We start from the raw sequence: 13,493 nt of genomic DNA, 5'->3' as shown, positions 1-13,493 counted from the left end.
CTTTGTAAATGTTCTGTGAGGGCTTGAATAACATGAGTATTCTATAACGGGGGTGACGGAGTTCTATGCATCCCTTAAATCAAGTGGTTTTGTTTGTTTGTTTGTTTTTTAAGTTTTTGGCCGTGCCGCGTGGCACGTGGGATGTTAGTTCCTTGGAAGCACAGAGTCTTAACCACTGGACTGCCAGGGAAGTCCCTAAATCAAGTGTTTTAATTGTGTTATTCAAATCTAATTTTTTTTTTTTTTTTGGCCATGCCGAGTGCCTTGTGGGGATCTTAGCTTCCCGACCATGGATTGAACCTGGACCCCAGCAGTGAACCCAGTCCTAACCACTGGACGACCAGGGAATTCCCCTCAAATCTAATATTTTATCTGCTTGAGCTATCGTCTATCAACAGACATGTCTTAAAATCACCCACCACAATTGTAGATTTGATTTCTGCTTCCAGTTATGTCAGTTTTTGTTCTCTGTATTTCATAGCTCTGTTATCATATGCAACAAGTTTATAGTGACCCTCCTTATTTCTAACAATAATTTTTTACCTTAAAGTGTCTTTTATCTAAAATGAACCTAGGACTCATCTTTCTTTGAATAAGCATTTGCCTAACACATAGGTGGATTTTTAAAATCCAACCTGATAATCTCTGTCTTAACTGTTAAGCACATTTGCATTTATTATAATTTCTGATATTTGATTTCTACTATATTATTTTATGCTATTTAACCTGATTTTTTTTCTGAAGTTTTCCCACCTCCTTTCTTGACTTACTGAGTTTTCTACATTCTTTTTTCTTCCTCTACTATTTGGAAGTTATATAATCTATTTACATTCTTCTATTTAGTTTTTTAATTCAGATGGGACTCACTGTGCATCTTGAATTTTATGTCTTTTTGTCCATTCCAGAAAATTCTCAAATACTTCTCTTCAAAGTATTGCCTCTTCTCAACTTCTCTGGAACTCCTATGAGATGTAGGCTGGAATCTTCTCATCTTCTCCATGTCTTAATTTGCACATGATGCATCTTTAGCTTACAACATTGTTCTCTAAATTCTTCAGATTTACCTTCCAATTTACTAATTTTCTCTTAAGGGAGGTCCAACCAGCTGTCTAACTTAATCATTTGAGTTTTAAAATTTAAGAACTATATTTTTCATTTCTAGAAATTCTGATTACTTGGTTTCTAAATTTGCCTAGGGTATTTTTAAAATTACTATTCTTTTTCAGTTGTTTTCATTCCCTTTTTTTAAAAATTCATTTGAGCATACTTATTTTATGGTTTCTAATATTACTATTACCCAAAGTTGTTAGAGGTCTAATTCTAGTATTTATTCTATCTGCTTACTCTCACTTATAGTGCTTTGGAACTTTTGCTGGTGAGTTCCTATTCAGCAGGGGGTGTTGGGTTGAAATTATGTCCCTCCACAGAGGTTTTATATTTGCTTCTATCAGACACTCCAGGTGTATAACCATTCTAGGAACACCTTTTTTTTTTTTAATGGAAAATCTTAAACATGTACAAAAGTAAAATGAACAGTATAAGGAACTCCCATGTATGTATCACCCAGTTTCAGTAATAATCAACACACAGCCAATCTTGTTTCATCTATATCCCCACTCTGTCTACCTCTCTCCACTGGATTATTTTAAAGCAAACCCCAGACGGCATATCATTTCACTTCAATGTATATTTCTCTTAAAAGGATTCTTAATACTAATACAAAACTACTAACTGCTTAGTATCAACCATATTCAGTGTGTGGTCAAATTACCTTGATTTTCACTCACTCTAATCTGTTTAAAGTGAGAGAGTGAGAGGGAGAAGTGTTAGTCTGAAGCAGGATCCAAATAAGAATGGATCTACTTTTTAAGCTAGATCCATTTCTCAGCTTAAAGTTCCTAGATCAAACTAGTGGTACAAATTGAAACTCCAAGTACTTGTGAGGGAAGGCCCAGGGTTCTAGATTTTTAGGAGATTTTTTTTTTCTAGACTTCCTTTTCACTGAGGGTATAGCCCTTCCACAGTCCCTGGTTTTACAAAGGGATCTCAGTTCCAACTTTTTACCCTTTACAGATCCAGGGCTTCCTTTCCAGCACTTGAGTAGCAATTAAAATATAAGTCCCTAATGTTTTATATCTTGATTTGTGTGGTGGATACATGAGTTTATACAATTTCCAAACTTCACTGAGCACCCAAGATCTGCATATTTTATTGTCTGTAAATCACATATCAATTAAAAACAAAACTCAGTTATATTTACATCAAAATCAGAAAATCCTCCCCACCTTTCCAGGTCAGCATCAGCACTAATTCCTCTTAGTTCTTGGGTATTCAACTTCCTCTCTGTTTTCGTTTCTGGGATGCCCTTATTTTCTTGCACTCTCAGCTATAAGTATTTCAAGGGATTTATATTGTATTTTCTCCAGACTCTCTTATTAGTATTTTGTAGTGTGAGGGTTACCAAATTCTCTAGACTAGTAGCTCTCACACAGGGGAGATTTTGCCCCCTAGAGGGTATTTGGCAATGTCTGGAGACATTTTTGGTTGTCATACTAGGGGAGTACTGCTGGCATCTAGTGGGTAGAGTCCAGGGATGCTGCTAAACGTTCTACAGTGAACTGGACAGTCCCCCACAATAAAGAATTATTTGGCCCCAAATGTCAACAGTACCAAGAATGAGAAACCCTTTTTTGCAAAAGGGTCTAGATCACCTTTATTGCAGGATTTTTGGCTTTTACCCTCGCATTTCACAATAGTGTAGTCTTTAGCTATCACTTACAATGAAAACATCTTGCCTGAAAATTTACTACAGAATTCCCCCAAGAAGATATTTTCAAAATGAAGTGTGGGAAAAAGAGGGGATCTTGGCAAATATGTCGTCATATTTTACATCCTTACAATGCTAACAGATACAAACTACTGTTAGATTACCATGTCAAAATTAATCACAGAACAAATTAAAGGACTTTAGAGCTAAAATTAGGAACCTTAGAGATCATCATTTAATAATGAGAAGTTTGTATACCTAATGCATACATTTGACAGGTTATAACTTTACATTCCAATCTAATGTTCACTGGTAAGTTATTGCCCAGGATACTCTGGCTGGGCAATGAGAAGTCAAACTGGATCCCCTTTGGTAGCTACTGCAACTAAAGGACACCATCTTGAGCTAAACATCCCACTAAAAGTGTTGCTTTGGTTCTTTTTTACTACCCAGAACTGCCTAATATGCTTCTTCCCCAATATTAATGATAGAGCACTTATGGTGTTATACTGGTTGCAAACAGGACTTGGGCTTCAAAATGTGGGGAAGTCTATTGATCTTACTTTTTTGTATTATTATTATTTAAGATTCTAGGCATATAACAAGGTACAGAGAATAACATAATGAACACCAATTTTTTTTTTTTTACCAAACAGCTTAAGAAATAAGCATTATAGATATGACAGAAGCCCCCTGTCAAACTCTCTGCATCCCATCCTCTTGTCTCCCCGGAGACAAACACTCTCCTTAATTAGGTGTTTATCACTCTCATGTTTGTTTTTATTTTCACATTACATGTGCAATCCATATACATACACAGTATAAACATATAAATGGTATCAAACATATCTTCTACAATTTTCTTTTTGTTACTGATAATTTCCTGCATCTAAGAGCTACAGGAATCAAATGGAATTGCTGAATGTGTTCAGCTTCTCTATCTTCAGAGAGAAACTCATCTGTGACTGGGTTGAATTTGTCCCCAAATGCACCTGCCTACAGTGTTGTGTGCCCTTTTCTACTACCTGGTAATGAAACTGGTAACTGAAATTCACACCTTTCCACCCAGAGACAAGAGTATTCACCAAAACCCACAAGCCCCAAGGGTCAGTTCTACCACGTGAAATCCACTGGTCTAAAGAGTTTTCCTCAGGCTTCTACAAAAGAGTGGTAATCAAATCTGGGTAGTGAATTCACTGCAACTATTTATACACAGAATTCACTATGCCCACCTATTGTGTTTTCCAAGGAATATTAACAGCAGTAAAAGATACTAGATTTGACCAATCTATTTTCAGATATACAACATAACAAGTCTGCTAAAGCAGACCACTGAAAACATAAAAGCCTTCATTTATAGGTGAGTGAAAGAACATAAAGCCTAGATATTTTTATCCCTTCTATTTCAGAAGGTGAGTAGAGGGGTGAGAGAGATAAGAGTTAAAAACATTAGCTGGGTTTTAATAGTTCTTCTAAGGATTCAAAGAGGCTGGTCTGAGAATGATACATGAGAATCAGATTTAGACCAGGAGGCTCCCCTGAGGGAGACAGCTGACCTGATTATTGCTCTCTTCCCAGATACAGAGTCGAGCTGCTGATATTTTACACCAGGCAAGTTCAGCAGCTGTTACTGAGCAGACAGACACTTAGTGCTCTAGAGATTCATTGCGGGATGGATTCAGGGAGGAGAGGATCTCAAAGACCACTGCTGATTAGGCCTAACAAATGGCTGGTTCAGGGAAAAAGATGAACACCCTAAAAATACCACCAAAAAGAAAATAGGCTTGTGTGGTATTTAGGACAAGGTATAGATCAAGTCCAGAAAGCCTTTTATCTTTAAGAAAAAAACATTTTTTTTAAAGTAATCCTTCCTTTGCCCCACACCCCCATAGCAAGGACTTAGACTGATTGCTACCATACTATTTCCCACTTCTGTTCTGCAAATAGTCCTTGAGGGAAGTAGGATCCAAGAAAGAACAAAATAAGTAGAGAGGAAGCAAGGTAAGATGCCAGGTATGAGTGTGTTTCTAAAAGCTTTTAAGAATCAATCAAAGTATAATGTTTTAATATGCTTATTACCTAATTAGGTAACATGGTGATCAATAATCTTATACAGAATTAAAAGTCAGAAGGCTTTGGAATCACAAGAGTAAGTGGCCAGGGAGATTAAAAAAACTTCAGGTGAGATGTTCATCATGAGTGATAGCTAGACACAAAGGTGAAGGTGGCATCATAACACAACTGCAATGGAGATTTCAGCTTAATGCTGTAAGGTAGTCCAGATAACCATAAATGGACCTAGTTCAAGCACTAAGAGCCATGATGCAGCAATGCCCAAACTGCAAGGGGAATGAACAGCTTGTTGGGAAAGAGAGAGCACACAAAAATTCAGTGGACACACTGATTGAAAGTGTGCTTACAAATCACCAAGTCAGACCCACTTCCCAAGTTCACCTAGGACATGACTGTATTTACAACCCTTACGGCTTTTCCTTACCTAAGTATGTCACTGACAGTAATTTCAGGGATAAACTTTTGAAGGTGCTTCACTGTTGCACTGAGAAAACAGGCTTTGTACATTTCATTAACTCCATAGGAAAAGTTCTGGAACACCAGTTTAATCAAGCCACTGAAAGCAAAGAAAATAAAATCTTTATGAGAGAAAGGAATTCTTTATTATCATACAACACCTTTACAACTATTAGATTTGGGGGTGGGGTGTGGCAGCACAGAAATCTATGCAAAGTCAGAAAAACCACATATTAAAAGAAAATCAGCTTTTGGCCTACATAAGAAGGAAACTTCATCAAAGGGATACCTTCCAAACTCTAAAAGTAAACACCATTCAAACTCAAATTCCCAGGGAATGCTGGTTTCAAACTAGGATAAAGCCTGCCAACATCAAGGCTTTCTAATGCAATGTTACATGCTTTCAAAACACACCTAAAGGGCTTCCCTGGTGGCGCAGTGGTTGAGAATCTGCCTGCCAATGCAGGGGACGCGGGTTCGAGCCCTGGTCTGGGAAGATCCCACATGCCGCGGAGCAGCTCGGCCCGTGAGCCACGATTGCTGGGCCTGCGCGTCTGGAGCCTGTGCTCGGCAACGAGAGGCCGCGATGGTGAGAGGCCTACGCACCGCGATGGAGAGTGGCCCCCACTTGCCACAACTGGAGAAAGCCCTCGCACAGAAACGAAGACCCAACACAGCCATACATACATACATCAATAAAAAGAATGTAAGCAGACAAAAATAGCATTAAAAAAAAGATTAAAAAAAACAAACAAACCATAATTGTAAAAAAAAAAAAAAAAAAAAAAAACACACCTAAAAGGCATTACAGATCTTTAAATCATGGCATTAAACATGTGGGACATTTACCCTACTTTTCTTTAGTCAGCCAGAGGTAAGATGCTCTAGTAGTGATTCTCAAGTGAGACTCTGGGGAACCTATGCACATCTGTATTTTTACAAGCATACGTGCTAGGAAGCCACATCCTAAACCTGTTTCAGAATCTGTGCAGGGTAAAACTCAAGTATAGCTTTAAAAGCTTTCTAGTGATTTTGATGATGTGAAACCCTCTAGAGAGCAACAGTGCTAAAAGGACAAAACATTTCACTGAGTTATTTCTTACAATAGTAAACAATCTGCATTCCAGGTCAACACAGCAGTATTGTTAGTCTTCCACAAAAAGAAACAATCTTGCTTATCAGCAGTTTCTCCAGAGGTTTTCAAAATCATGGTGACTGGCCTGAAATGATCTTATCAAAGTAAACCATCTACTGATTTTGAGAGAAACTTGTTTTTTTTCAAGCTCAGCTAGAAGGTTAGCAAAACAAGATCTGGATTCTCAGATGTGTGATCGCTCTTGGCTCTTGGTCTTGTTCTTTTTAACCAAGACATCACCCTGGCTCATCAGAGTGTTCTTGAACTAGTTAAAATGTTATGCTTATTCCACAAAGCTCTTAATTTGGATTAATTAAAAAACCAATATACCAATCACAAATATGAAGATTTATCCAATAAACAGAATATCGAGAAAGAAAAAATTCCCATATTAAAAATAAAAGCACATAAAATCATTTTTTTTAAGGAAATAAAGTTACCTCTTGATAATTATATCCATAATATCTCTGGCACTGAAGTCAAAGGGTCTGTAACCCTCTCGTTTAAAGGCAAGAACTGCATTCGGCCCTAGCCAAATACTGCCGTCCATCCTTGGTGTGAAGTGAACTCCTAGGAAAGGAAATCGGCTATCTGGGACCTATGGATTTAACAGAGCAAAGAACTATTAGCCCCATTTCATACTGCATTTTATTACACATGCAAACATTCAACTGGTAATATAAAACACTTTCTTCCCATGCATCTGATTTGCATTACTTTTGATCTGTACTCAGATAATACTTTTCTATTTACATGCTTCTGCCTAGAAATGCCACACAGGAAACCCGATGCTATGACAATAAGGCACATTGTCCCATCTATTCCTCTTTCTGGGTAAAGAAAAAAAACAACTGTCCTACTTTAGGTTATTCCCCGCCTCCACCCTCCCCAAGTAGGGATATATGTGGGTGGCAAATAAAATCAGAGCTGCTGGAAAAAAACACACCTTCATAGCACAGGCTTTTGTAAAGTGGGAATGCAATACTTGGAACAGATGAAATGGAAGTTTTGGCAAGGTCAAAAACATTAAATAGCTGAATACTGGTTGTTCAACCTAGTAGTTCCAGACAGGAGAATGAGCTTTTCATTTAAACGGCTCTGTCTTCTCTACACCATGAAACTACAGAGTGGCCAAATCCCCTTTTCTGCACTTATAGACAGTGAACTGAGAAAGAGGGTTGGCATCTGGGCATGCTACAAGGAAAAGTTCTGTTATGAGTACGCCTTCCACCAGAGAAGTGGAAGAATTGGGTTCTTTCTTCACAGGCCTTCCCATGGTGCACTCAAGCTTTCCTGTACTTGTGGGCAAGTCATTATAATTTAATGACTATGATATTGGAATAAAGATTTGGGGATTCAACCACAAGAGAAACAGGTGGAATGACTGCACCAAAAGCCCTTCAAAATATCTTACTTCTCACCCTGGGAAAAGTTTTTGTTTCATTCCCCTTTTTGCCCACAACCATCTTGAGAAGGCAGAAGCATCACTACCTACTGGATAAATATTCCCTTTTACAAGATAGCGTTTTTCTGGTTTCAAGAGCAGGTAATCTCCCCGGAATGGTACAATTCGCGGATTGGGATTGCAGCCACTCAACTCGGAAATACGGTCTGAGTAAAGTCCTGCACATGTCACAACATATTGACATCGAACCTCCTCTCCCTAGTGCAAGAGAAAAGAATAGTGACTTGTGGGAAGTAGAAAGATTAGGTGGAGCAGGGGGAGAGGGAGAGGGCGGATAGATGATAGAAAAAACAATAAGGGCACAGATATGGACTTCTTTCTTTTTATTCCTTTTAAAAGAGAAAATTAAATACAAGTATCAGCAAAATAAGTTCTTCAGCATTTAGGTGGCAGGTAGGAACTTAGGGCAGTGGCACACAAGAGGATGTACCTTAAATTTTGTACTTTAATCTAGAGATATACTGGTTGACCTAGTGAGGATACCTAACAAGCCACACACACATACACCCGGATTTTACTAAGACCTAGCACGGAACTTAACTACTTGTTGCATGAAGTAGCAAACTTCATTTAGGTGGCCCCAACCAATTTGGCTTCCTTTGTATTTCAGATAGCTTCTCCTGTCTTACCTAGGAGTAATTGATCTTGTTACTCGATAACCTTGCACAATTCCAACTGTAACCTACCCACCAACCAATTTCTGCTTCCTGATCAGTATCTACTTTGCAAACAGGCTACTTTCAAAAACTCATTCATTCAACCCACATTTACTGAGAACGCACACTACAGTCAAGGTTTGCTTTAATGACTAGGAGACTGCTAATCTTAGGCTGTGTTTTCTCATAAATTTTATTTTGTGATTATCATCTGCATATTTTTAGCTTTACTCTGCCAGGGTTAGCCAATTTGCAACTCTATTTCCTAAATGATTTCATTTAACTCTAATTCACCACCACACTCTAATTTCTATCGCTTTATTTCTAACAGAGGAGACAACTAACACCTTCTTGCTTCAGGTAATTCGTTCCTACATCTCCTTCCCCGAGGACCTATTTCTGAAGCCTTGGAGTTCTTACCTGCCTCAACGGTTTTTCTTTCTTTGTAGCCCTTACTGATTCAGCCTTATTTTATCTCTGTGTGCATCCTATTTTTGCTAAGCTACCAAGATAAGCATCTTTTCAAGAGTTATACAAGTCACACTGATGATAAAAATCAGATGAAACTTCTTTGTAGTGAATTCAAATTAGCTAGACTAAACCATGAAAGTTTTAAGATGCTTGAAGTCAAAGGACCATGTCAACAAAAACAAAAGTAGGTTGGTATCTTTCCTGTTCATCTAGAGTTATATACCAGAAGTACAAAAAAATTCTTTATGTGATATAAATCTTCTAGTTAATGTTTTAAAGGTCAGCAACTCTTTGTTCTTACAACATAAAATGAAGAGGAGCTTTATAAATGTAAAGATAAGAGAATTTATAGAATGGTACCAGAATGCAATAACCTAGAAGTTCTCTCTTAAAAGCTCAAGGAACAATTCTGAAGAAAAAAATGATTAAAAACTGTCATACATCTCTGAAATCAGTTTATGCTATACACGAAACAATTATTAAATTCAATAACACATTAATTTCACACCCAAAATGGAAATTTTGAATTTACATTGAATTATTTGTTCAAACATAAATTTCTTTAAAAAAATAAACTATGCATTACTATTGCTATTTCATAAGTGAAAGACTTTTTCCCCATATGCAATCTATAAATCTTTAGTTTGCAAATCCTCTCCCCAAAAGTTTATTTTAAAAATTCATTTTCTTTTAACCTGTCATAAAAGCATAGATGTTCAACTTGATAAGTTGACTCAAACTTTTATTTTTTCATTTTTTTAAAACAATTCCAGTTATTTATTTTTTTAATTTATTTTTAATTTTTTTAAAGATTTAAGTTTACCTGATTTTTGGCTGTGCTGGGTCTTCGTTGCTGCACGCGGGCTTTCTCTAGTTGCAGCGAGCGGGGGCTACTCTTCGTTGCGGTGTATGGGCTTCTCATTGCGGTGGCTTCTCTTGTGGAGAACGGGCTCTAGGTGAGCAGGCTTCAGTAGTTGTGGCTCACAGGCTCTAGAGCACAGGCTCAGTAGTTGTGGTGCACGAGCTTAGTTGCTCCGCGGCGTGTGGGATCGTCCTGAACCAGGGATCGAACCCATGTCCCCTGCATTGGCAGGCGGATTCTTATCCACTGTGCCACGAGGGAAGTTCCTCAACATTTTAAATTACATTTTATAATTTAAAATATATATTAATATTATATTTTAAATTTTAAATTATATTATTTAACTATACTAAAAGAAAATGTCAAAATAAAAGCAACAACTATAGCAAATGTGGGTGAAATACATAACCACTGGTAACCCATAGGCCCCTGCATATCTTGCATCACATGATGCTGTACTCTAGTGAAAATGTTCCTTAGATGAGGGCAGGGGCAGAAGCAGACTTTTAATCTTTTTTTTTTTTTTTAGCTTTATAAAAGTTTTTAGTAAACGTTTCCATCAGTTTATTTTATATACTACTTAAAAACAAAAAATCACAGGTTTAATATTAATGCTTTAAAGTATTATACACCAAAGAAAGCCAATTTTCATTCATGCTGCAAATTGGTCTGTGTTTTCTTTACTCCTGTTTACCAGATAATCTTCAATAATTTCTGCAAAGAGACTTCTCTTCAACAGAGTATAAGTAAGAGGTAAAAGCTGGCAGGTAACTTTATGACAATAGTCTGAACCATAACAAGGAAGTCCATTCCCACTTAAGCCCCATCCCATAATCCCATTCATCACTAGCAAACTGCACAAAAGTCATCGCTGAATGAGAGCAAAAGCTTTTAGTCTCTCCTCATCACTTTGTACTTCAACAATTGTCTTGCAAATTCCCTTGAAGTTGGCATCTGTTTCAGGGAGCTCTCCGTACTCAGCATCATTTTCATCTACTGGGACGACTAAGCCTGCATCATGAAAAGTCTTTGTCTTGACTTTCTTATCTCTACGTTTCATCTTCATGGTTCTCTGTTCCAATGAGTAACCCAGTGCTCTGGCCGCTTCTGTGCAGTTTTCATCTATGTTTTTCAAGAGACTAGTTTTCTTTTTATGTTACTTAAGTTTTTCATCAAAACAAATTTGACTGCAGCAAACACATTATCTCCATTTTGATCAATTATACAATTTTTCTTTGCTCCATCTGTACCAGCATATACAGGAGGTTCATCAGGAGACTCCCTGAAATACCCCATGTGGAACTGAATTTTATTATCTCCAGTAATAACAGTCTGGAACTCAGGAAGGTCATAGTAAAATCTCCAGTGAAGGTTAACATTGGGCTTGCTAATTTTTTGTTCATTTTATACTTCGCAAAGACCCACTAATCGAAGGCCAAGGCTTGCAGAAAAGTGAATCAGCCGACTTCTCAGGATCAAGTTCTTCACAGAAATTCCAGAAGTGATAGAAATCTTCAGGCAGGGCTTCCCTGGTGGCGCAGTGGTTAAGTGGTTAAGAATCCGCCTGCCAATGCAGGGGACACGGGTTCGATCCCTGGTCTGGGAAGATCCCACATGCCGCGGAGCAACTAAGCCCGTGCGCCACAACTACTGAGCCTGTGCTCTAGAGCCTGCGAGCCACAACTACTGAACCCACGTGCCACAACTACTGAAGCCTGCACGCCTAGAGCCCATGCTCCATAACAAGAGAAGCCACCGCAATGAGCAGCCCACGCACCACAATGAAGAGTAGCCCCCGCTCACCTCAACTAGAGAAAGCCTGAGTGCAGCAACAAAGACCCAACACAGCCAAAAATAAATAAATAAAATAATTTATATATAAAAAAAGAAATCTTCAGGCAGAGAAAGCTTATGATGATTTTCTACTTCTTTTCTAAAGTCACTGGAGACATCAGCTTTACAGGATTTACTCCTCCTTCACATCAAATGTTTTTTCACACTGTTGCTCCTCCACACCAGGCCTGCACTTCCCACCGCTGCCAACCATTCTGCTTTTTCATCCTTTTTTGAATGGAGACCCTGGTTGCTCTGCCACTTGGGCCACATGATCCAGCAGCTCTGATGGTAACTGAAGTGTGTGGCCGATAGTGATATTTTATGGAGACTGTGGTAGGCCCCTAGAGGTGGAATCACAGTACAGAACCTTAGGATTTTGGAGGAAAGTTATACCATCCTCTGCAGGTAATTAGCCTCCTTTTGAGAAAGTGCTTCTGCCTTTGACTCAACACCCGACCACAGGTCACCAAGTAACCATGTGAACTACCCATTATGAACTAGGTATTGTCTGACTCACCAAGCCGTAAAATTGGGTGTGTACACAGCACTCTGCCATCAAGAGGAAGTGGAATATACAAGATAAGGGTTGTATAGGTCCTGTAGGCACACATAAGTTGTGCAGGCAAGTGGCTCAAATTCCCATGACCTCTACTGCTAAATCATCTCCTCCCTCTCAGCCTGCCCCCATGGCCCCATGTAAAGTTCTCTGTGATCGGCTGACCAAGGAAGAAAAAAATACAGGCCTGGTTTACAAATGGTTCTGCACAACATTCTGGCATCACTTGAAAATGAACAGCTACAGCACCAGAGCCCCAGTCGGGAGTGGCCCTGAGGAACTGTAGTGAAGGGAAATCCTCCCGGGGGCAGAACACTAAACGTCATACTTGGTTATTTATCTTACCTAGAAGGAGAGATGGCTAGAAGTATGGATTTACACTGTTTCATATGCAATGACTAATGGTTTGCTGGATGGTCAGAAAAGAGAGCTCTGGAGAAAAGGTATGCGAATGGACCTCTCCAAACAGGCTCAGATAAAAAAAGATATTTGAGTACTATATGAATGTTCACTAAAGAGTGATCATGGAAGAGGAAGATTTTAATAATCAGTAGACAAGATGACCTGCTCTGTGGACGTTAGCTAGCCTCTTTCCCCAGGCACCCTTGTCCTCACCCAATGGCTTCATGAACTAAATGTTTATGGCAGCAAGGAGGTAATGCAAGGGTTCAGCAACATGCACTTACTCACCAAAGCTGATCTGTTTACAGCCACTGCTGAATGTTCAGTCTGCCAACAGCGGAATCAACAGAGCCACTGATATGGTCCCTGGACCACTTCAATCAAAAACCAAAGGCAGCACTCAGTGCTCACTGGAATAGACACTTGCTCTGGATACAAATTTGTCTTCCCTGCCCACAATGCTTCTATGGAAACCACCATCTGTGAACTTATAGGGTGCCTTATTCACTGTTATGGTATTTTACTTAGAAGAATTACTTCTGATCAGTGAGATTATTTTACAGGAAATGAAGTATAACAATAGGCTCATGCTTGTGTAATGCACTGATTTTATCATTTTCCCCACAATCCTGAAGCTGCTGGGTGACAAAAAGTAGAATGGGCTTTTGAAGATTCAATAACAGCACTAGTTGGCTGGCAACACCTACAGGCCTGGGGCAATGTCTTCCAGGATTCTCTACATGCTCTAAACCAGTGACTAATATATGGTGTTGTTTCTCCCATAGCCAGGATTCACAGGCCTGGAAATCAAGAG

General features: G+C 38.7%; 1 protein-coding gene and 1 pseudogene across 3 annotated transcripts in view; both read right to left on the bottom strand.

Annotated features, from left to right (window-relative positions):
- L2HGDH (L-2-hydroxyglutarate dehydrogenase) overlaps positions 1 to 13,493 on the bottom strand; it is a 52,766-nt gene that overhangs the window by 4,868 nt on the left and 34,405 nt on the right. For 2 of the 3 annotated variants that reach the window (XM_068545616.1, XM_068545625.1), the window contains 3 exons: positions 7,927 to 8,094; positions 6,872 to 7,029; positions 5,265 to 5,396 (listed from right to left, as the gene is read on the bottom strand). In XM_068545616.1, coding sequence (XP_068401717.1) covers positions 5,265 to 5,396; positions 6,872 to 7,029; positions 7,927 to 8,094 — 458 coding nt within the window. The remainder of the gene's footprint in view (positions 1 to 5,264; positions 5,397 to 6,871; positions 7,030 to 7,926; positions 8,095 to 13,493) is intronic. The other variant, XM_068545619.1, reaches the window with a different exon arrangement.
- LOC137765873 (histone PARylation factor 1-like) lies at positions 10,492 to 12,017 on the bottom strand (annotated as a pseudogene).

The sequence above is a fragment of the Eschrichtius robustus genome, chromosome 1 (genome assembly GCF_028021215.1).
Source record: "Eschrichtius robustus isolate mEscRob2 chromosome 1, mEscRob2.pri, whole genome shotgun sequence".
NCBI lineage: Eukaryota > Metazoa > Chordata > Mammalia > Artiodactyla > Eschrichtiidae > Eschrichtius > Eschrichtius robustus.
This window is presented reverse-complemented; position numbering and strand designations above follow the sequence as displayed.